At 45.9% G+C, this 24,655-nt stretch overlaps 1 protein-coding gene across 10 annotated transcripts in view; it reads left to right on the forward strand.

Moving 5' to 3' along the window:
* The window catches only part of PPFIBP2 (PPFIB scaffold protein 2), a 247,702-nt gene that overhangs the window by 87,246 nt on the left and 135,801 nt on the right, over positions 1 to 24,655 (forward strand). For all 10 annotated transcript variants that reach the window (XM_075927828.1, XM_075927829.1, XM_075927826.1 and 7 more), the window contains exons 2-3: positions 1,778 to 1,875; positions 19,967 to 20,181. In XM_075927828.1, coding sequence (XP_075783943.1) covers positions 1,812 to 1,875; positions 19,967 to 20,181 — 279 coding nt within the window. In that variant the 5' untranslated portion in view covers positions 1,778 to 1,811. The remainder of the gene's footprint in view (positions 1 to 1,777; positions 1,876 to 19,966; positions 20,182 to 24,655) is intronic.

Raw genomic sequence — 24,655 nt, forward strand, 5'->3', positions numbered from 1 at the left:
AAATAGCTATTGTGTAGACGCTCCACTGCTGCTGTTTCGAAATAGCCCCCACTAGGGCCATTGTAATTTATTCCTCCCCAGTGCCTCCTAGGGCTCTAAATCAAGATAGCATATCTACATGAGGGAAGCCTGCCTCAGACTCATTTTGAAGCTTCCTTGCAGTGTAGACGTGCTATTTCGAAACAAGCTATTTCGGAATATCTCTTCCAGAATAGCTTATTTCAAAATAGCCGTGCAGTGTAGATGTATCCTAAGTGAGAGGCAACAGTTGCTGGGTTACCTTTGCCAAATGTTGCCAATCACTGGAACTGCAGTACTGAGAGCCATCATCCTGTGCCGGTCCCAGTGGAAGTCCATGAACAGAACCAATAGGATCAGGAGGCCTCTCTATGATCCTGGCTTCCCAGACTAGTCTGCTGCCTCTTCATGCTTGGGCAGCAAGGAGGAGAATCCTCCTGCAGGCCAGGGGCACCCGTCTGAGGCACTGCCTTTCCCCTCTGATCCACCAGTGCAACATGGTCCCAAAACCAGTGGCCAGCTCCTGACAACTATGGAACTCTGGGAGGTTTCCCTACTCATCACAGGGGCATTGTCTAGTCTCAGGGACATCTGAGAGACTGTTGGTGACAGTCTCCCACCTGCCCCCTGACTCAGATGCGGGACTCCCCAGGGACAGCAAAGCTTGCCCAAGGCTCCCCTACAGACAGCAAATGATCAAGGTGCTTACCAGGGAGGTTTGGGATGTGAGGTCTAAGTTCAATCCCTCACTCCTCAAGCAGCCTTCCTCAGTTGGGGTGTGTCTAGACTACAGGGTTTTGTCGACAAAACTATACCTGCATCTGCACCACCGCTACGTTCTGTCAACAGTAAGTTGACAGAATGCGGCAGTTTTGTCGACAGTGGTAAACCTCATTTTATGAGGAATAACGCCTTTTTTCAAAAGTGCTCTTTCAAAAAAAGGTGCTATTGCATGCAAGCTGTGCTTTTTCGAAAGAGAGCGTCTAGAGTCTCTTTTGAAAAAGTGGCTTGCTTTGTCGACAATACTGATCGTGGTCTAGATGCTCTTTTTCAACAGAGGCTTTGTCAACAGTAGTTGTCGACAAAGCCTCTGTCGAAAAAGATGTGCAGTCTAGACGTAGCCTTAGAGTCCTCGGGAGCTATGCCTGTGGTATAAAACATCAGACCCCAGCGGGAAGCCCAGCAAGGATGGCAGCCCACAATTGCTTGACCCATGAGCAGTGTGACTCCTCCTCCCCCTCAAATTGGGTGGGCAGCAAAGAAGCAATCCTAGCATCTGGAAGCTTTGGCCTCTGTTTAAGAAAGAGTTTGTGCTTGAATCTCAACCCTTCCCTTCACAGAAGAGGGACCGCGTGAGGATTCCCTGTTCTATTCCCTCCCTCTGGGGCATCTGGCATTGGCAGCTGTCGGCAGACAGGATACTGGGCTAGATGGACCTTTGGTCTGACCCAGTACGGCCATTCTTATGTTTTTATGTTCATTTTAAAATCTGATATGGATGATTTTATTGAAATTACATGGAAGAAAAAAACTAAGGTACAAATCTTAAAAGATCAGCTGGAAATGCTGGTCTAAGATCATTGATAGCCGCAGAAGTAACTCTATTGGTTTTTATGGCATTATGCCTAATTGTGCCAGGGGATTAATTTAGCTTACGTGGTTCCATTTTCAGCAGGCCCATATTGAACTATGTTCTTTAAAATATCTGTGATTTCATGTAATATGCATGGATTCATCACCCTCTTTTTTATTTTTTCAGTTGGAGGAATAAAGGTTTGGTCAAGTCAGACATAATGGATTCTGATGCTAGCCATGTGCTTGAAGCAGCCTTAGAACAGATGGATGATATCATTGCAGGTATGTTACTACTTGATCTGAGATCAAACTGATTTGGTTGAAACCTGATCCTGAAAAATGCTGAGTAGCTGCAACTTCCTTTGACAGCAGGTGAGAATTGGGCTTGCTTGAGCCCTTTGTTTTTGTCACCACACTTTGTCTTTCTGAGTCAGCCTCTTTTTCCTCCTCCCGCTCTCCACTTCAAATAACTCACTTGGGCATTGAAAAACTTCACATCTGCAAGATAATTTTAAAGAAATCCATTTAAAAACCCACCTTGTAGTATTGCAATAAAACAAATCCTTACTTCTGAGTAAAGTTACAGGGGGAATTAGACATGTGCGAGGGTGTGTGGCAGAGGGCCTGCTAGCTGGAGCTTGTTCTGTTGAAATCTCATGAACATTATCATAGCCACTAATGCCCAAATTTGCCTTACAGCATGGGCCTGGTCACCAAGTTACTGGGAAACAGCTCACAGTTTGTCTCTTAAATGTTGAATTTAGAAAATTAAATTTGTTTTTGCAACACTAATTCAGAGGTCTTGCCAAGACTTGACCCATCCCATTTTTTAATTCATGCACCATTCGTTTTGTTTCAGTGTTCTAGAGAATGAGATTATGTAATTAATTTGCTCTATGCCAGTCCTCCAGCTTCTAGTGCTGAATTATCATCTGGTTGCACAGCAATGCAGATGGGGCAAGGAGCACTTTGCAGTCATGTGATATACCCGCATAGAAGCAAGCAGATCCATCTGCTGGCTTCTCTTTGCTGAAGGAAGGAAGACATCTCTGGGGAGGACACCATTAACCTCTGAGTTTGCATAGGCACCATCATAAACTGAGCGCCAGGGGCGGATGAGAGTGCTGCGGGGCCCAGGGCAGCACCGTGGGGCCCCGGGCAGTGAAATTTTGCGGGGCTCCTCCTTTGACATGGTGCATGCGCGGGGCCTCAGGAAGCGCGGGGCCCGGGGCAGCTGCCCCACTCACCCTGCCCTAAATCCGCCGCTGCTGAGCGTACTCCAGGGTAACTCTCTGGGCACAGCTCTGACCACGCCCTGTGCAGAATAGAACACTTGTTACAGCTTTTTAAATGTGTATTATCGCCCTGAAGCTCGTTCTCTCCTTCTGCCCAGGGGGACGAATCCAGCCTTTAGCACTTCAGTTATTCATTTTATGACTAGGCCAGCCCACAGGGCTGCTACAGAGTGGGGAAAAGACAGCCCCAAAAGGGGGAAAGGCCAACTAATTAGGGGTGCAGGGCAGCAGGGCAATTAGGAGCAGCTGCCCAGGAGCTGGTCCAGGCAGATTGGGGCCAGCTGACTCCACTTCAGGCCTGCTGGAGGCCTTTAAAAACCTCCCCACTTGGAAATTGGTGGAGAGAGTGAGAGGATGGAAGGAGAGGTAGAGAGCAAGAGGTTGAGACTAAGCTATAGCTACGCTGACCATCCATCCTGCTTTTTCTGGGACAGTCCTGATATTTAATGTCCTGTCCTGGTGCCCCGCGCAGCACTGAAAAGTCCCAGAAGGCCCCGAGACTCCGGATGCAGTCAGAAGCTGCTGCACACTGCTAATTCCCCTCCCCCTCCCACTCTCTCGGACTGCGGAACAGAAGTCTGGAGGGACAGTTCCTGAAGCCTTTCCCTGCTGCAGGGAACGGATGTGCCACTCAGTTGGGCTGCAGGGGTGGGCAAGAGCCATGACGCCCAATACGAGCAGAGGGAGGCATTTCCTGTGGGAGCCTGGGAAAGCAAGAAGTTGCGAGGGAGGGTGGGGAGCGGGTGATGCAAGGTTCAGCTGGGTTGCTAGGGGGGACGTGAGGAGTGTGGTTAGTGCATGGTTCAGCTGAGTTGTGGGGGGCGGGGGGAGAATGGGCAGCGTGTGGTCCACCTGGGTTGCGGGAAGGGTGTGCATATGGGCAGCACGAGGTCCACCTGGGTTGGGGGGCGAGTGCGGGCAGCTTGGGTTCAGCTGGGTTCCTGGGGGGGAAGTGTGGGCAGCTCGCGGTTCAGCTGGGTTGCTGGCAGGGGGATGTGGGGAGCCAGCATGTGACTTGTAAGGCAGGGGAGGAGACACACAGAACTGACTGGCTGGGATGTGTGCAGGGAACTGATGCACCGCTCAGCTGGGCTGCAGGTGTGGGAAGGAGCCAGGATTCCCAGTGTGGGGGAAACAGCAGGGGACCTGATATGACCTCCCTTGGTCTGGAAAATCCCTCCTCCGGGACCAGTCAGGTATCGAGGGTGCCAGACCTGAGAGGTCCAACCCCTATCCCAAGTCCCCTCCTGCACCCTCCCTCTTGGCCAGACACTCTGCTCCCAGTCTGCTCCTGCACACTCCCTCTTGGCCATACAACCCTACCCCCCACCCAGCTCCTGCATCCACTGTTGCTCCTGCACTCTCCCTTCTTGCCACATACTGCACCCTCCCTTGGTCCTGCTCCCTCCCTCTGGCTAGACACCCTACTCCCAGCCTGCTTCTGCACCCCAACTCCCACCCAGACTTTGCATCCTCACTCGCTTTTCTGCACCCCACCTCCTTCCCAGATCCTGCACCCCCTCTCTATCCCACTCACTGGCAGCCCTGTCCCACACACTGAACCCCTCATTTTTGTCACTACCCCAGAACCTAAGGAGGTCCATAAAATCCACCAGAAAAGAAAATCTGGCCTATTAAAAGCCCTGAACCTCAGTCCTCCCTGTCCCTTCCCCTTGCCCTGTGGTGCTGAAATGCCAGAGGAGTGAGTTATCTCAGTTGGGGGCCACAGTGAGCATTGGGGGTTGTTCAAGGAGTATTTTTGCTTCTCACTTGTGTTATTTTTCAACTGATTTTTCTGTGATTCAGTGGCACCCAACCCAAAAAAGTTTCTCCAACCCTGTGATAAATAAATAAAACATTGAAACCTTTAGTGTTGGACACAGGTTCATATTTTGCTTTATTTAAAATGAAGTTTGATAAACTAACATGATGAAGTTAAAATGCTTAATCTGTTTACTAATATAAACCCTTCTCCCTAGCTGCAGCACTAAGAAAATGGCTTGGGTGTAATTATGTAATTAACAGTGAGTTCCCATTAGCAGCTGGTAGTGATCTGCAGACAGGTTTACATTGAGCCATGCGGTTCATGGGCCAAAAAGTTTGAGACCTACTGAAATAGAGGCACCCCCAAGTTAATGCAATGCAAGTTGGATTAATGCAATTGCAATATAATTGCATGGGGGGTCCTATGGAGCCCAAACCCATCCCTGTTGGTAGAGGACAGTGGGAGGAGTTCTTAGAGGGGTCACATGACACCCTTTACTTCCGGACATGTGTCCATCTTGACCCTGGAAATACTACCTCCAGGGGTGGGATTTCCTATGGCAGATGAGTGTGATCTAAGGGATCAGGGGGCATGGCTAATGAGGCCAGGCGGTGTGGCTCCCCCAGCAGGGTGGGAGGAGTGGGAGGACAGAGTGGCAGTGCATGGAGTGCACTTGCTCAACCCGAGCGCACCCGTCCCCTCAGCACCCCTGCTGGCCTCCAGCGGCAGCTCCAAGGCACCGAAGTCCAGGAGTGGCTCTGCCGGGTTTTGCAGCTTCCTCAGACCCACTTGGCACCCTCCCCTCCAGCAGCGGCGGCTCCTGTAAGAAAGAACAAGCAGCCGCCTGGAGCTGAAGAAGAAGGCAGCCGTGGTGCGACCAGAGCCCCGCTCCCCAGAGGCAGTCCCACAGGGGAAGGGAGGGGGCCATGCAGCCAATCAATATGTAGTATCTTGTTAGTTCTACTGAATGTGCATTATTTTAGAAAGCCCCATCAGACATTGGAAGTTTCAGCTTTACAGATGAACAACCAGTCCGGCAAGCCCCCATCACCTCTCCACTCACTGTGGTTGCCCCACTACCGCGCACTATGTGGCTGGTCCAGGGGCGGCCCTGCATGTCAGAGGCAGCTGCAGTGGATGGAAAGGCGGCAGAGGTTTGCTGGGCGGCAGGACGTACTGCGCTCGGGCAATGCTCTGGACTCCAGCTTGCGATCCACGTACCACCAGAAACTGGACGGATGCCCACTGGCAAAACAACAAGGGAACCTCCTCCATGCTGGAGAGTCAGGGGGCATGTTACAGCTGTGCCATGCTAGGGCGTGTCCCTGCCAGGCTGTCCCAGTCGGGGGAAGGGAAGTGGCAGTGCATAGACTCATTTCTGGCTTGCTTCTTCTCGGCAAGCTGGATCTGGCAGGCCTTTCCAGGACAAATAGGGTACGTCTACACTACAGCGCTAATTTGAACTTAGTTCAAATTAGTTAATTCGAACTAAGCTAATTCGAACTAGTGCATCTAGAACTAAAAACTAGTTCGAATTAGCGTTTTGCTAATTCGAACTAGCGCGTCCACACTGATTGGACGCAGGGGGGCATTTAAGGGCAGCTGAAACCGGTTCTGGCAGGGCATCAGGTCAGTAGTTGCTTTGTGTGGCTGCTGTCTGAGGCTATCTGAGGCTCGTGCTTAAAGGGACCCCCCCCCGGACAGCCGGTTCTCAGCTTTTCCTGCTTCCTTGCCAACCTCGCCGAGGGACAGCAAAGCGTTGGTCTCTATGCCCGACTGTGTCGGTGCTTCCCTTCGGGGGGGCCGCCGCAGGTGGCAACATGGAGCCAGAGCTCGCCCTGCACCTTCTGGAGCACTTTCTGGACTTGCTGCTGCAAGCCTGCCAGCAATGGCTGGAGGCTGCCTGGCACCACCTGGTGCACGTCAGCCCCCTGCCTCTCCACCTGGCCACCCTGGGGGCCGTGGAGGAGCCGCGGCGGCGCCCCGGCACCGGCGTGCCTCGCCGCGTCTGGCGTCTGGACACCAAAACTGACTGGTGGGACCGCATCGTCCTGGAGCGCTGGGAGGACCGACAGTGGACCCAGAACTTCAGGATGAGGAGGGACACTTTCCTGGAGCTCTGCGAGTGGCTCGCCCCTGCCCTGCGCAGAAGGGACACTCGCATGAGGCCCACCATCCACTTCCAGAAGCGGGTGGCCATCGCCCTCTGGAAGCTCTCCACGCCGGACAGCTACCGATCCGTCGGGAACCAGTTCGGCGTGTGGAGATCCACCGTCGGAGCGGTGCTCATGCAGGTATGGCACTCGTCGACCACCGAGTCCCGGAAAATCCAGGGTGGATGGTCGGCATATTTATACCCCCACCCATGGCAAGGGTTGGCAACCTTTTCAAACCAAAGAGCCAAACTACATCAAAATTCAGAACAAGTGGTCAACAAAGAGCTGTGTAAGAATGCGCATGTGCATGACCGACAATATGCAGCTTCATATTATTGATAATTGACACAATGATTAATAATGAGACATTGTCCTCACAGACTTTGTTTAATGGGATTTCTGCTGCTGCATCTTTTCACACATTTCTTTGAAGTTTACATCGTAACTGGTCAAATCCAGCTTCATGCACACATTCAAGATGTCTTCTGTCAATCTTATGGTAGAGGCTGGGAATATGAGGGTGCCGGAGTTTGGGTTGGGGCATACGGGGGGCTCAGGGCATAGGTTTGATGTGCATGGTGCAGGAGTATTATGTCAGGGGACTAGAGATGTGGGGGTGCAGGAGTCTGAGGATATGGGGGTATGAGGGGCTCAGGGAAGGGGGTTCAGATGTATGATGGGATCAGGATTTGTGTGGGGGGGTGCAGGAGTGTTATAATGTTGCAGCCAGTTGGAGGCTGGGCCCCAATTGCGGGCTTGTTGGCCAAGCTTCATTTTTAAATAAAATTAAATATTATGTCCAACACAAAAGGTTTCAACATTATCCAGCAGGAGTGGGGAACCTTTCTGGGTCGGGAGTCACTCTCCCAGGGTATGTCTACACTACCCCGCTAGTTCGAACTAGCGGGGTAATGTATGCATACCGCACTTGCTAATGAAGCCCGGGATTTGAATTTCCCGGGCTTCATTAGCATAAGCGGGGAGCCGCCATTTTTAAATCCCCGCTGCTTCGAACCCCGTGTAGCGCGGCTACACGGGGCTCGAACTAGGTAGTTCGGACTAGGGTCCTATTCCGAACTACCGGTACACCTCGTTTCACGAGGAGTACCGGTAGTTCGGAATAGGACCCTAGTCCGAACTACCTAGTTCGAGCCCCGTGTAGCCGCGCTACACGGGGTTCGAAGCAGCGGGGATTTAAAAATGGCGGCTCCCCGCTTATGCTAATGAAGCCCGGGAAATTCAAATCCCGGGCTTCATTAGCAAGTGCGGTATGCATACATTACCCCGCTAGTTCGAACTAGCGGGGTAGTGTAGACATACCCCCACAGAAAAATCAGTTGGAGACCACACAAATGAGTAGCAGAAAACCCAACCTCTCCTGCAGGAAACATTATTTTATAGAGAGAGAGATAATAGATGATGATGACAAATTTCAGATTTGATTGCCTACAGACAAATGCACAGTTTCCTAGTTAGGCATCAAAATAAATAAGTGACCTGATTTTTTTCTAGGTGCCTAAACATAGATGTTTCTTCCTAATTTTAGTCTTTTCCATTTGAAAATAGATTCCCTCTACCCCCAAATCTGGTCAGACCAAATACATGTGTATAGCTCATCCTAATAAAAACAGTCATACTCTAGATCATGCAGCTCAGTGCATTATAAAATATACTATTATAGCGCATGAGGGAAAGATTGTCAAACTAGATTACCAAATTGAATTATATTGAGCTTGATCAAATTTGACAGACAGATCAGCCTTCCCAAGCCTTTTCTGCTCCAGTACAGCTATACTGATAACTTGCCCTCATAGCTGTCTGAATTAGGATGCTGAATGATTAGCCTAATGTTAGCTGCCTCGTTTAAAATCTCCTTTGTCATCCAAAAGAGAGTAATGTGTTTACCAGTGAACAGGACTGATTCATTAGCCAACAAGACTTGCTTAACTCAAAACAAAAGTCTCGGTCTAAAGAATATTTCTCTTATGTCAGATCAAATAAAGTATGCACAGAATAGCAGATATAATTTTGACAGATTCTGTGGCTTTGAGCAAGTAATTTAACCTCTCTTTTCTTTAGCTTCCTTCTCTGTAAAAAAAGGAGGTAATAAAACCAGAGCCATTCTTTTTAGATGACAAATCTGAGGACGTGTCCGAGAGTGAGGTGTCATTAGACAAGGTTTTGATAAATTGATAAACTTAATAGTAACAAGTCCCCTTTATTTGCCAGTGGTGAGGCCACATCTGGAGTATTGTGTCCAGTTCTGGGCCCCCAGTACAGTAAGGATTTGGACACATTGGAGAGGTTCCACTGGACGGTGACCAAAATGATTAGAGGGCTGGAGCACTTGACCTACAAGGAGAGGTTGAGGGATTTGGGCTTATTTAGTCTACAGAAGAGAAGAGTGAGGGGGGATTTGATAGCAGCCTTCAACTTCCTGAAGGGGGGTTCTAAAGAGGATGCAGAGAGGCTGTTCTCAGTAGTGACAGATGACAAAATGAGAAGAAATGGTCTCTAGTTGCAGTGGGGGAGGTCTAGGTTGGATATTAGGAAAAACTATTTCCCTAGGAGGGTGGTGAAGTACAGGAATGGGTTACCTCTATCTCTAGAGGTTTTTAAGTCCCGGCTTGACAAAGCCCTGGCTGGGATGATTTAGTTGGGTTGGTCCTGCTTTGGGCTGGGAGGGGGCTAGACTCAATGACCTCCTGAAGTCTCTTCCAGCCCTATGATTCTATGATTCTATGATTCTAAATCGCTGGGACTAGATGGCATTCATGCAAGGGTTCTGAAAGAATTCAAATGTGAAATTGTGAACTATTAACTGTGGTTTGTAACCTATCCTTTATATTATCTTCTGTACCCAATACTGGAAAATAGCTAAGAATGCCAATCTTTAAAAAGGGCTCTAGAGGTGATCCTAGCAAATACAGATGGGTCAATCTAACATCAGTACCGGCCAAATGGGTTGAAACTATAGAATAAAGAATAAAATTGTCAGACACATAGATGAGCATGGTTTCTGTAAAGGGAAATCATGCCTTAAGAATCTAGTAGAGCTCTTCGAGGGAGTCAACAAGCATGTGGACAAGAAGGATCCAGTGGATATAGTATACTTACATTCCAGAAAGCCTTTGGCAAGGTCCCTCACCAAAGGCTCTTAAATAAAGTAAATTGTCATGGGATAAGAGGGAAGGTCCTTTTATGGATTGATAACTGGTTAAAAGACAGGAAACAAAGGGTAGGAATAAATGGTAAGCTTTGAGGTTTGAGAGGTAACTAGTGGTGTACTAGAGAGGCCCATACTAGGACCAATTCTATTCAACATATTCATAAATGATCTAGAGAAAGGGCTAAACAGCAAGGTTACAAAATTTGCAGATGATATGAAAATGCTCAAGATAGTTAAGACCAAAGCAGAATGTGAAACACTTAAAAAGGATTTCACAAAACTAGTTGACTGGGCAACAAAATTGAAAATAAATGTTAATGTTGATAAATGCAAAGTAATGCACATTGGAAAAAAATAATCCCAACTATACATACAAAATAATGGGAACTACAACTACTCAAGAGAGAGATCTTGGAGTCATTGTGGATAGTTCTCTGAAAACATCCACTCAATGTGCAGCAGCAGTCAAAAAAGCAAACAGAATGTTAGAAATTGTTAAAAAAATCATAGAGAATAAGACAGAGAACATCTTTTTGCCTCTATATAAATCCAGGATATGCCCATATATTGAATACTGCATACAGATGTGGTCACTTCATTGCAAAAAAGGTATATTGGCATTGGAAAAGGTTCAGAACAGGGCAAGAAAAAGATTGGGGGTTTGGAACAGGCCCCATTTGAAGAGAGATTAAAAAGACTTGGACTTTTCTTCTTAGAAAAGCGGAGACTAAGGGGGTATATGATAGAGGTCTATAAAATCATGACTGGTGTGGAAAGAGTGAATAAGGAAAAGTTATTTACTTCTTCTCAAAACATAAGAATGAGGAGGGTCACTAAATGAAATTAATAGAACACAGGTTTAAACAAAGAAAAGGAAGTTTTTCTTCACACAGTGAACAGTTAACATATGGAACTCCTTGCCAGAGGATGGTATGAAGACCAGGGCTTTAGCAGTGTTCAAAAAAGAACTAGATAAATTCATGGAGGATAGGTCCATCAATGGCTATTGGCCGGGATGGATAGGAATGGCATCCCTAGCCTCTGTTTACCAGAGGCTGGGAATGGGTGACAAGGGTGGGATTGCTTGGTGATTCCCTGTTCTTTCCATTCCTTCTGGGGCACCTAGTATTGGTCACTGTTGGACAACAGAATGATGGGCTAGATGGATATTTCATCTGAACCAGAATGACCGTTCTTATGTTCTTATAGAAAGAATTGAGTTTGGCTCTCCATCTGGCAGGTATTGTGTCTGTTGTCATCCAACCCAGCTTAGTCCTCTGAAGTAAAATTTCAAAAAAAAAAAAAAAAAAAAAAACAGTATATGAAACATGCCAGTAACTTTCTTTGTCATTTTGAATTCTAAAGTAAGTGCATGTAGGAGTGAGTTCCATATCAAAATCCCTCATCAGCCTATGAAATCAGAGTATATCCTAGTGGCTTTACCTCTTGAATGACCACACTTTATCACTGGGTTCATTTGTAGTCCAATATCTTTTCCTACAACATCAAAGCTAACCACATAGTCTTTTGTAAATCAAACAGAATTCACAGCTTTCCTTCACAACACTTAATACTGTTTTGCGTAATCATTTGTTACTTTGCTTTTAAATATGTGGTGAACGATGCGTAACTGATGGGTGTATAGAACTCTGACAGTTGTTTGTATCTGTTTTTTTCCATCTTTTCCCAGCATGCTGTTATTTAATGTTTTATTACCTTCCATCCTACTTTTGACACTCAGTATTTTAAAGAGAAGAAAAAGTTTTGTATTTTACCTTTTTCTGTGGCAAAGATATGTAACGTTTTACAGCTAGTAATAAACAGAAATTACAGAATTTTACCCAACCGGTGCATTGAAATAATAGTGACTGAAATGGAGTAATTGAAATAACGAGCTGTTAGTTTCCTCTTGGATGTACAATTACTCTGATCCAACAGTAACTGCGGTTGAAGGTGATCATTTTTGTATTCTGTGTTATCCTTTGTGTTTTCCAACTACTGTGTAATTATCTGCACCCTCCAGCCTCAGACCTTAATTAATTTTGTGCAGTGCAAATTTTACACATCAGACTCCGATTATCTGAGATACAATAATGGTCTTTTGAAAGTGCAAGGGAGAACACATATTAAACAATAGGAATATGAGAGGAGAAATGCCATCAATCAATGACTTTTGAGACAAGATCCCTGATAGAGAAATATCTAATTTCCTGCCCTACTGTGACAGTTCCCCCGCAAGCTTTATGAAGTTGACTTATGAATACCAATATGCATAACTTGAAAACGCTTTGGAGAAAACACCTCATGTACCCTATGAAACTTAATGTTTCAGTCTCTTGGATCCATATATCTTATTTTGGTGGATGTTAGGGAGTAGTCAACTACTCGCTTCCCTCTCTCCCCTCTTGCTGCTCTCAGTATAAGAGGCAGCAAGGGGGGAACAGGAGATGGTACTGCGGGGAGCCGGCTTAAAAGCCAGAGGAAGCGCGGGGTGGGGAGATAGGATAGGGAAAGCTGCTGCAAAGCAGCCTCTGCCCATGGTTGTCCAAGGCTCGCTGTGGGCAGAGGCTGTTCCACAGCAGCCCCTGTCCACAGGGATCCCAGCGGGAAGCTGGACCCTGCCAAGGACAGGGGCTGCTGCCACCAGTCAGTCTCTGTTCACCTGGCCGCCGACAGGGGCTGCTCCAGCAGCATCCCTTGACTGTGGCCAGTCTTACAACATTTAAAATGCAGAGCCACAGCGCAGGTGGCTCCTAGAGTCAGCACGAGTTGTGACAGCTCAGTCCTGGCTTGAGGCAGCTCCGGGAGCTATGCCCCCTGCGGCTCTGCAGAGCAGTCCTTATTGACTAATCGTGTAGTCCATAGAAATTGTACCAACTACGCAATTAGCCCGATAACTGCAATTTAACGTCGTTAGTGTATATATCATTCTTCTATGTAAAGTTAGACACACACAGTGTGGCATGGTTTATGGCTTTCAATGCGCAAATGCAAGCCACCAAAGGTGTTGCCCTCCATGTCTGGTCACCTGTAAACAGTCCCTTTTGTCCTGTAAGTCTTAGCAGTGGTTGGTCCTAGGATGTCATGTGATACTCCCACCGCTCCAATTGGTAGAGTCTGACCAAGTAATTTTCCATGTTAGGGAATGTAGAAACAGAATTCCCACCCAAAGTGGAATCTATAAAACGATGGGAAGCTAGCAGTTTCTTTGTCTTTGGCTGCCATGGCACATCCAAGAGGATGAACCAGAGACCTCAGGGAGAGAAACTTCCCTGGGATGGAAGCTTAGCTGGAATAAGAACAATTTCAGGCTGAGTTTGTAATAAGCCTGAGTGTTATGTTAGAATTACCTAAGCGGGGGCTTGGGGGGGGGGGGTTGTTATTTTAAATTTACAGTCTACTTTGCTCTGCCTGTTCTCATAACCACTTAAATCCTACAGCTTGTACTTCATAAAATCACTTTTATTTTCTATCAAGCCCAGTGTAAATAATTGTTACTTGGGGGAGCAATCAGTGTGCACATTCACCTTTTCATTGTCAAAGGCGGCTTGCCTAAATAATTCATTTGGAGTTTGATCCCATTTGGGGAGTGGTATCCCAGGAATCTGGGCCCAAAACTGCATTTTCCTCAGACCTGAAATGTTTCAGTGTTGGTATTGCTCCCCCGAGGAGGGGTAGCAACAGTGGGAGGCAGCAGTGACCTCAGCTCTGAGTCTTGGCGGGGGGTGACCAGGAGATCTGGTCCAACAGGACTGGGTGGTGAGCAGTCCCAGAGAGCGGGAAGGCGAGTGAGTGTCAGTGGTCTTGTCAGCAGTCTGGGAAGTACCTGCAAAGGGTCTTCTGTGACCTCACCCCGTCACACCTACCATCACCAGACACATGGTTATCAAGATCTTGTTGGAAAGATTCCACCTTCAGTTCATTCTGGAAGTAAACGGGGAGACAACAAATATTGGCTTGTTCTAATAGAATTAACTGATTCTTCATCTGCTGTATTGTCACATGAAAAATTTAAAAGTGCCAAGATTATAAACCTTGTAACCCTAACTCAGTCCAATGGGAGAGGAAATAACTGGGATCTGTTACCTGAGTCTCACCTTTTCCTAACACTCCTTCAAGTGGAGAGCGGGACCTGATAGCCGAGGTCCTCAGTCAGATTGGTTCTCTTTGTTTCCCATCTTGCTATGCTGTCTTTCCCAGCTGTTTCTCTGCTTAGCTCTTCTAGAGCACATGCATATGAACTACTTACATCCTGGTGTCTGTTTCCAGCCAGATCTCTGGTATTTTGTGCTGAACTTCACATAAGTGTGTGGAAAGGAATTAAGTGCATCGTCAAAGAGTCTGTGTTCTGTAAATAATTTGGTGCATTGTGGTTTAATTCTTTAGGTGTACTAGGGCGCTGTGCCCCCTGTTTGCTATGCTTGCTAACTCCCCTCTGTCCGCAGCAGCTGGAGAGTGGCTTCCCCGCCTCTCCATGCTGAAGCAGGAGGGGGGCTGCCACAAGTCCTTCCTGTGGCCAGATGGGGACTGGACCATGGGACCTGCATGGCACTGGGGACAGGATGCTGCAGCCAGATGGTTGTACTGGTCTCCCAACAGATGCCAGGGTGATTAAAGTCCCCTATGAGAACCATGCCTTGAGATCTGGAAGCTTCTGTTAATTGTCTGAAAAAAGCCTCGTCTACCTCATCTACCTGACACGGTGATCTATATCAGACACCTGCAATCAGTCGGACTCGACTGCCCCGCCCCCTCCACTGGTGTCTAGCTAACCGGACATACTCTGCTTTTCCCTTCTTCCCTGACCTTTGCTTTCTTAGTCATAATTTATGTTAAGCTTTTTATCATGCCTTTGATATGTTATCTTTAGTATGTCAAACAATGCCATTTCTTGTACTCACGGCCATGAGGCCCAATTTTGCCTAGAAACCATGTTGCTTATGAATATGTATGTGGCCGGTGGAATGTGTGTGAGGCGTGAATGATATTAATGATATCAATGCCCAGCAAAAAGGCAGTTTAGGATCTGTGACCTTTTAAGACAAACAAAGACCCTGCAAGCAGATACATTAACTGAGAAGCAGCCAGAAAATCTCTCTTGGAAAAAATGTAACATCACAGCAGAAACCTGGGACTGCCTGGGAGAGGTAGAGCCTCCTGCAGATCCAGAGGGATCTCCCAAGGAACATCATGGTCAAGTCTCTGATAAGCTGACTCCTGGCCAGTACTCCAGCCACCAGCGAAATCAAAAGTAATCTACACCATACTTGCAGCCTGCCTCTAAACTGGCAGCATGAATGTGATGTGATGTGATGTGATGTGATGTGTGTGTGTGTGTGTGTGTGTGTGTGTGTGTGTATCAACTTACCCTTAAGAGTCTGCACCGATAAACAACCCCAAAAGCAATACTGCTCCAGCCCTCCCTTTGTCTGGGTTTGTTCCTCAGCAGATCTGAGGAAGTGCAACATCACCCACCAAAACATCACCCTTGTTGCTCCCACTCAGCACTTAACCCAAAGACTCTGGACAGTCTTTTCTCCCGTTTTATACTAGAGCTCTGAGCAATCATATTACTGTCCTGGGGGAACATTAATTATTCTGAAATAACACTGCTGTGTAGATGTACACTCACATACGGTGCAACTCCTCCATCTTTCTCCCCTGCTGGTCTTTCCTGAACAGTTTATACCCTTCCATGACAGTATTCCAGTCACATGAGTCATCCCATCAAATCTCCGTTATTCCAATCACATCATAGTTCTTTGACTCTGCTAGGACTTCTAATTCTTCTTGCTTGTTTCCCAGGCTTATTGCATTGGTGTACAGGCACTTTAGATAACTAGCTGCATGCCCTACCTTAGTACGAATCAGGGGTCCTCCTCTTTTGCACCTTCCTCCTTGTGTTTCTTCCTAGTCTCCCACTTCCCCACTTACCTCAGGGTTTACAATTTCCTGATGAACCTAGTTTAAAGCCCTCCTCACTAGATTTGTAAGCCTGCCCACAAAGATGTTCCTCCCTCTCTTCCTGGGGTGGATCTCCTCTCTTCCTAGTAATCCTTTTGCCCAGAACAGCATCCCATGGTCAAAGAATCCAAAGCCCTCTCTCCACCACCACCTACAAATTAAGCGTTTACTTCTAAAACTCGTCGATCCCTACCTGGACCTTTTCCTTCAGCAAGGAGGATGGATAAGAACACAACTTGTATCTCACACTCCTTAATCCTTCCCAGCACCACGTAGTCTGCAGGGACCTACAAGTCATTCTTGGCTGTATTGTTGGTTCCTACGTGGAGATGTAGGAAGAGGTAATGGTCTGAGAGCTTGATCAGTCTTGGAAGACTCTCAGTCACATCCTGAATTCTAGCTCCAGGCAAGCAGCATGCTTCTTAAGTTTCCCAGTCTGGACATCCTCTTAGAAGGGAGTCCCTGAGCACAACCACATGTCTCCTTCTCTTGGAAGTGGTGGTCATGGATCCCCCGATCCCTAGCACTGTGCATTTCGTGCCTTCTTGTTGATCGGGTCTACTGACCCCTTCCCTCAGAGGTCTCCTCCAAAGCATAGTCTGGAGTCCCACTAAGGGTCACAGCTGGAGTCGGACTTAGAAGCCATGCCAAGGGTTAATCTGGAGTCAGAGCCAGAAGTCACAGCAGAGGTCAGAGACAGAGTCACAGTTGTGCCAAGGGTCAATAACTAGAGTTAGGATGAGGAAGCAGGAATGAGCCACGGTAATGTGCAAGAAGGGAAAAGCCAATGTGGAGGCAGGAACTTGGTCTCAGAGGTCTGATCTGTAGCTGGCCTAGATACTAGTTCTTCAGACAGGGGTATGGCAGGAACAGGAAGCTTTATGCTAGGAGTGGTGACCACTCAGGAGTCTTCTGCTAGTCAACAGATCCTGATGACTTAGTGAGTGTAGCCTCTGTTTGCAAGAAACCAGCTCTGTCTGTCCTTGCACCATGTGGCTGGGAAAAGTAACGCTCTGACTCATCAACCCTGTAGGCATGGGTCTAAGATCTATATCACCTGACCTAGTGAGTCATTCTTCAACTGACAGGACTATGCAGCACTTCAAAGACTAACAAGATAACAGTGGATATAGTATACTTAGATTTCCAGAAAGCCTTTGACAAGATCCCTCACCAAAGTCTCATAAATAAAGTAAGTTGTCATGGGACAAGATGGAAGTTTCTCTCCTGGATTGATAACTGGTTAAAAGACAGAAAACAAAGGGTAGAAATTGTTGTGTGGTTTGATTTATTTTAGATCTGAGGGAAACCAGGAGACTACAGAGGGTACGTATACACTACACTAAGCTAATTAGAACTAACGCATCTAGAACTAAAAACTAGTTCGAATTAGCATTTTGCTAATTCGAACTAGCATGTCCACATTAAGTGGACCCTGAACCAGGCTTAAGGATGGCCGGAAGCAGTGCCGGCAGGGCATCAGAGGAGGACTTAGAGCGTGGAGATGCTGTCTCAGGCTAGCCGAGGGCTGCGCTTAAAGGGTCCCGACCCCCACCCCGGACAGACAGTTCTCAGGGGTGCCCCGCTTGCAAAGCAGTCCTGGCTTGGATTGCCCGGACTACCCACACTGGGCACATCACAGCACTCGGCCATCAGCCCGGCTGCACTTGCCGCAAGCTGCCATCTGGGGAGAGGGGGCAATTGGGGGGCTGCAGGAGAGCTTCCACCCCCAGAAGCCCGCAGAGACAGCCCAGTCCTCCTCATCGGGGGCTCATACCCCATTCCTCCCTCACCTCCTTCCACTAACCCTTCCCTAGCCCCTTTTCTTGATGTACAAAATAAAGGACAATTGTGTTCAAAAATGGAATCTGTCTTTATTGAACAAAACTGGGAGAGACTGGGAAAAGGAGGTGGGAGAGGGGAAGAGAGAGGCTGGGAGAGGGGAGGGCAACTAAAATGATCAGGGGTTGGGAACAGGTCCCATATGAAGAGAGGCTAAAGAGATTGGGACTTTTCAGCTTAGAAAAGAGGAGACGGAGGGGGGACAGGATAGAGGTCTCTAAAAGAAGGAGTTGGGTGGAGAGGGTGCATACAGAAAAGATCTTCATTAGTTCCCATAATAGAAGGACTAGAGGACACCAAAGGAAAGGAATGGGTAGCAGGCTTCAAACTAGTAACAGAAAGTTGTTCTTCACAAAGCAAAGAGTCAACCTGTGGAACTCCTTGCTGCAGGAGGCTGTGAAGGCTAGAACTAGAACAGAGTTTAAAGGGAAGTGAGATCAAGTCATGGAGGTTGGGTCCATGGAGTGGTGTTAGCCAGGGGGTAGGAGTGGTGTCCCTGCCCAAGGTTTGTGGAAGGCTGGAGAGGGATGGCACAAGACAAATGGCTTGGTCACTGTCTTCGGTCCATCCCCTCCAGGGTCCCTAGGGTTGGCCGCTGTTGGCAGACAGGCTACTGGGCTAGATGGACCTTTGGTCTGACCCAGTACAGCCATTGTAAGCTCAGGGCTCAGGGTAGGGGGTCTCAGTGGACCCCCTTGATTTTCATGCACACCTGCTCCTGGGTGGCGAGGCTGGCAGCTCTCCTGCCCTAGCCGGCCACTTTCCTGTGCCTAGTGCGTAGATCATGGACAAGGTCCACGATGTCCGCACTAGCCCAGGCGGGTGCCCGCCTCTTGCGGTCCCGGGCAAGCTCCCGGGAGCTGCCAGCCTGGTCCCGGGAAGAGGGGGAGGGCTGGGAGGCATCAGGTGGGTGGCTCGATCCGTGCCAGGGGCAGGGTCTGCTGGCTGGGTGCTGGCAGGCTTGCACCTGGCACGGGCACCGTAGCCAGCCCGTGCTCCTTTAAGGGGTCTGGGGCCGGGAGGGGGGCAGACGAGTTTCCCTGGTGTTGGCCAGAGTGGCCACCAGGGAAACCTGGGGAGGGCTAGCCTCTCACTAGTTCGAATTAAGGGTCTACACAGCCCTTAATTTGAACTAGTAAATTCGAACTAGGCTTAATCCTCGTGGAATGAGGATTACCTAGTTAGAACTAAGCGCTCCGTTAGTTCGAATTAAATTCAAACTAACAGAGCGCTAGTGTAGCGCCTATGAAAGTTATTTCGAACTAACGTCCGTTAGTTCGAACTAACTTTGTAGTGTAGACATACCCAGAGAGACTTAACTACTGTCTTATTTATTGCAAGCTTTAAACAGTTAATATAGTTGTTTACGTTTTACAAGCCTTAAAAACAATTACTATATAATTTAAACATTAAATACTATACATTCTAAAACAATTAGTACAGCACAAAACAATACAAAACCAGTTAATAGAAGATTTAGTATAACCAAGTATTTAAGCCTACTTCACTTACACTTCATCCATATGCTACCTACAGTACTAGACAGCAAGTTCATGGTCCCTTTGATTTCCACGCATTGGGACACCATGCACTGCCGTGGCCAGTGTGAAGGGCCTATTTACCTCTAGTTACAACGAGCAGGATCTGTGGGTCAATCCTGCTCACTACCTCCCACCTCTCAAAGCTGCCCCCCCAGCCTTGCCTGCATGCTTACATGCACCCGACTTGTATAGCTAACTATGATTTTTTCCTGCCAAAGTTTAGTTTTTCTGTCATCATTGTTATAAATCCTGTTCTCACCTGGATTTCTTGCTAAAATACAGCAGATACAGGAGAAATAGGGTTAGGGTCTTTCAGCAATATTGTGACATCTAACGATTGGTAAAGATAAATCCAGGTGGTTTGGGCATGTTCTGGTTTGTGTTTATGGAGCGTTAACAAATCTATGATTAACTCATTTTTTTAAAGTGTAACACCTCTATTTCATTCCGAAATGGGACATTTCTTTGTCTATTTAAATGACAACTAACCCCAAAATGTGTAAGTGCTATTGGAAAGATGTCATGTTCATCTTTTCTTTAATTGTTAATAATGCCCATAGAATAACATCTAGAGAGTAGCTATTGTAGTATCATAGAATTATATTCACATATCTCTTTTCTCCCTCTTTTTATTATATTAGGTACTAAGGCAGCCACAGAGTATGCAAATGGCATATATGGCATCGTGTCACCTGCTCCATCAGTTTATTTGGGCACATTCCAAATTTTGCATCTGCTAGAAGACCTGAAGATGGCACTAGAAATGCTAGAGGATCCACAAGAGAAAGAAGCGTTACGGAATCAGATACCAGGGAATACAGCAACATGTATTCGGGAGTGGCTGGAGAAAAACTTGGTGAGTCATCATGGACAACTTTTCCATCTGGTTGTGGAATAATATTGACTCCTGTATCTCATGGTTCAGTTGTTTTATTCCTGGAATCCAACTAACAGCGATCTACTTCTGTTTTAGCCCTTAGAACACTTAGTGTACTCAAGCTGTCTATATTAGGCTAGCAAAGGGATGCTGTGGAGAGTGAGGGCACCACAATGTAGAAAGCCTGGAGCATACAAGATCCCTTTAATGTCTTCCACATTAGCTGCCTACGAAGCACGTACCACTGCATATAGTCAGATTCTGAATGCGGGACTAGAGATTAAAGGAAGTTTTTCTTCACTCAGCACACAGTCAACCTATGGAACTCCTTGCCAGAGGTTGCAGTGAAGGCTAGAACTTCAACAGGGTTAATAAAAGAGCTAGATAGATTCATGGAGGTTAGGTCCATCAATGGCTAGTAGCCAGGATGGGCAAGAATGATGTCCCTAGCCTCTGTTTCTCTGGAGGTGGGTGACGGGGGAGGGATCACATGAGGATTACCTTTTATGATCCCTCCCTCTGGGGCATCTGGTATTGGCCACTGTTGGCAGACAGGACACTGAGCTAGATGGACCTTTGTTCTGACCCAGAGTGGATGTTCTTATGTCCTTATGTTCTTATGAAAGGTTCTGTATCCAGTTACAACCTTTCTGATTCAATTGCTTTTCTCCAGGGAGGCATGGAGGCAGAGGAAGCACTTTTAAACTTTCCACCACTTCCTTCTCTCTCTCCTGCTCCCCCCACCATAAAATGAAACCTCCCCACCTTCCAACCCCAGCTATGCAAAGGTCCGTAACTAAATAAGAACAGAGAATCAACTATTTTCTCTTTAGCAAAATCCATAACCAGAATTCACCTTAGATTTTGCAGGGGTTCTTATTTCTGAGTCGCTTAACCCTATTATGACTATTTCCGATCTTTTTGAACTAAAGTGACCAAGCGCTCACTACAGCATTATTATTTATTTGTATTGCAGCAACACCTATAAGTGTCAGCCCCATTGTGCACAAAGATAACAAAAAAATTCCTGCCTTGAAGAGCTTACAATTAGTGGAACAATACCATGTTTGCCATTGATACTCCCAGTGGCTACAAAATTTACTAAAATAGACAGGGCCATGGAATTCTCCCCCTCCAGGTCCTTATTGAAGTACATTGGGAGGGTGATGAAGGGGAAACTTTAATAACTATCGCCTATGCTATAACTATTCTATGAATAAATAGAACTACCTGTCACAAAGCACTAAATCCACTCATTTTTTAATCTAAGCCAATTGTAGCTTCAGCCTCTTTGGGAGTGTCTGCTATACATGTAAGTATGTAGAATGCATGGAACTTAGTTTTTTTATAGAGTGCAAATCCAAAATAGGAACATAACTACTAAAATTTATGCCCATCATTGCTTACCTGCATTCTGTCAGTGTCTACTTTAACCCTTTGCTATGAAAAAGATTAGTTGTGATTTGGTTGTTCATGTAGAGATGAATTTGACTCAGAACCTATTGGAGTTATTGGAAAGGCTCTAAAAACAGACTGATTGCAGTAGTAAAAGTAGTGAGACCACAAGCTCATACCACAAGTTTCCTGCTCTTGCTCAGTCTGTGATCTCGGAACTTCAAGGTTCCTGAGGCTGCAGAAAGACGACGTGAAGTCATGCTTCTGAAGTTGCTGACATTTCTGCAATTTTAAAATATATCCCAAAGGTAATAACATAAATGGTTGTGGTATAATTTGTTGTGGTTCCTTTTGTATGAAATGGCTGAACACATTACAGAAAGAAATACTCCTGAGAACTCAGATGCACAAAACATTCTTGAAATGACAGCCCCAAAAGCTGTGTCAGAGAGGTTCTCAATGAGAGATGCAATGGACAGGAGTGCAGACCAGCACCTGGTGACTAAGGGGTTAAAATCAGGTAGCTAGCAAGGGTGTTGGCCAGAGGGCTGAGAGAACCAATCAAAATGGAAGGCTGGAATTTGAATTGTATAAGGTTCCTTGCCTACTTTCTTTGTGAGGAAGAGTTAAATCAGGAGTGGAGAGAATGATTTAAACCCAGACAGGACTACCATGCCTCCAAGGAATTCGGGGCATGGAAGTGGACTGAACCAAGAAAAGATTGGAGGTAAGCAGAGGGGGAAGAGTGAATCTAGTCACGATCAGGATATTGTCTTTATTTTGTGGTTTGGTTTGAACTGCCCTATGTGGGTCTATGTCTTCCCTCCCCATTTATCATCTAGCATTCTGCCCAGAGACTTTTCTCTGTGTTTTAATTTGTTTTCCTTAGATGCTCTGTAACATCTAGCAACCAGGTATGCTTTATTGACTTTTTCTTTTGTTTTGTAATAAAAATCACTTTTTAAGGTGATTATTGGATTATTGTGTCCTAAAAGGTACAGGAAGTCTGTCTGTCTGTCTCAGACTGAGAGGTCAGCTACCAGAGACTGCAGCTTTTTTCTTTTATTTTTCCAAGCGCTTTTAGAGAGAAAGAGATTGGGATACCCCTGGATGTGGGTTCAAGTGTTCACCCCCAGTTTTTAGGGATAAAAATCACTTGATGGTGGCAATGACACCCCCCCCCCCCCAAAAAAAATCTAAGTATTGTGATTCTAGGGGGAAGTTTTTGGTAAGCAGCACCTGTAGAGGCAAGATTTTTATGCTCTCTTTTGGGTCCTCACCTTCTGCACTTGGAGTGCCAGACTGGGGGAACAGCTCTGACAAAGAAAACGGATGGAAAAGAGCTGTAGCTAGTCCTGCCTGGCTTTTTTATTAGACTTCAAATTTTAGCCTTGCTAGTACTTTGATTCAAATATTGTGGGGCAAATGTACCCTTCTTTGACATGGTGGTAAATCAGAATTTCATGGGAAATGTATTGGGTGTATTAAATGTAGGCAGCTCATTAAGTAGGGCTTAACAATCTCTGTAATTTAGAACAGGACTATTGTTTTGACAAGGCTAATATTGAATACATCTGTGTTAACTGAATAGCCGTAATTACTTAAGAACTGTATAGAGATTCTTTGCCTATGGGTGAACAAGTTTGTGTTGTTTAGAAATGCTTTGCATTTGGAAATATTGATGCTATCTGACACGATGCAAAATTAAGATTATTATGGGCAGCTGGCTGTAAAAAGACTTTGGATATAGTACCACAGTTATTTGCTAAATATTTCAGTAGTGCAAGGACTGACTGATGTATCACAAAGCAGATAGTAATTTCAACATTAAAAATTAACCACTGACTCTGCTTGGCTTGGTCAGGTAAATTATAAATATTTAGTTACCATTTCATTTTGCTAACTCCAAATCTTGTACTGACAATGCTTTTTGTGTGTGTGTTAGGCTCTGCAAAGATGCATTTCTCCCCTAAGAATGTTTGGCTCCACTTCACCTGAAAATAATTCTAACATGATTTTTAACATGAGTGACAATCTAGTTTCATAGATTGTAAAAATGTCTGTAGTTATTTTAAGCCACTTCACCATGGAGCATTGTACATTGGTCAACAGACAGCTGCTGATTCTTAAAAACATGACAATATTTTCCTGACCATTCTCACTTTGACAAATGTAACTCTGGCAGACTTGATAAATCTATTTGCCAGATGGCGAGGGAAAAAGAGGAATAGAAAAATCTGAAATACTAGAAATATTTTATTTAATCTTTTCTTGATCTGTACCAAGTAACTATCCTGTTACTCTGAGTGCTTTCACACTAATCAAAATATCCCATTCAACAGATTAAATGGAATATCATGTCCATAAATTCTTAGCTAGTATCTACCAACAAGAGCTCTTTAATGAGGGTCCATTCAATGCCTAAAGTCAGAGGAGTCTTTCCATTCACTTCATTGAAGTCCCCTTGGCCCCAGTTCAGCAAAACAATAAAAAACATGATTAAGTTTGTGAAAGAGTTTGTGAACTATTCACTTCAAGATTTAAAATTCAACATGTGCTTAAATGCTTTGCCGCATTGGGGCTTTTGGTCTGAAGGCCCTCTGCTTTCCACTTCTCTGAATGGCACGTTTTACTACTTCACAGAGCACCTGGAGATATTTGGGTGAGTGTCACTGCATAGGTGGAAAGTATTAATATTGTCCACTAGTATTAGATCATGTTTATTTGTACAGACATTTAAGGGACATCATAAGATCAAATTGACCCTAAATATGGATTTTGTATAACATAGCTTTTACCGATAATGTTTTCCTCAAACATATTTATACAGTTTTTACAGAAATATGTTTTATCAAACAAACATTACTCTGTTTACAACTCAGACACTGCAGAATTGTTTTAGAGATGAGGGTTTGAAAGTGAAATTAACTTTGCTGAAAGATATGCTCACGTTCAAACAGGAATTAATTCAGGGAAGTTCTAAAGCCAGTTTTACACAGATCAGACTAAATGTTCACAGTGGTAACTTCTGGCCTAATAAACTATAAAATAAAGTTTA

This window comes from Pelodiscus sinensis, chromosome 4, assembly GCF_049634645.1.
Source record: "Pelodiscus sinensis isolate JC-2024 chromosome 4, ASM4963464v1, whole genome shotgun sequence".
Taxonomy (NCBI): domain Eukaryota; kingdom Metazoa; phylum Chordata; order Testudines; family Trionychidae; genus Pelodiscus; species Pelodiscus sinensis.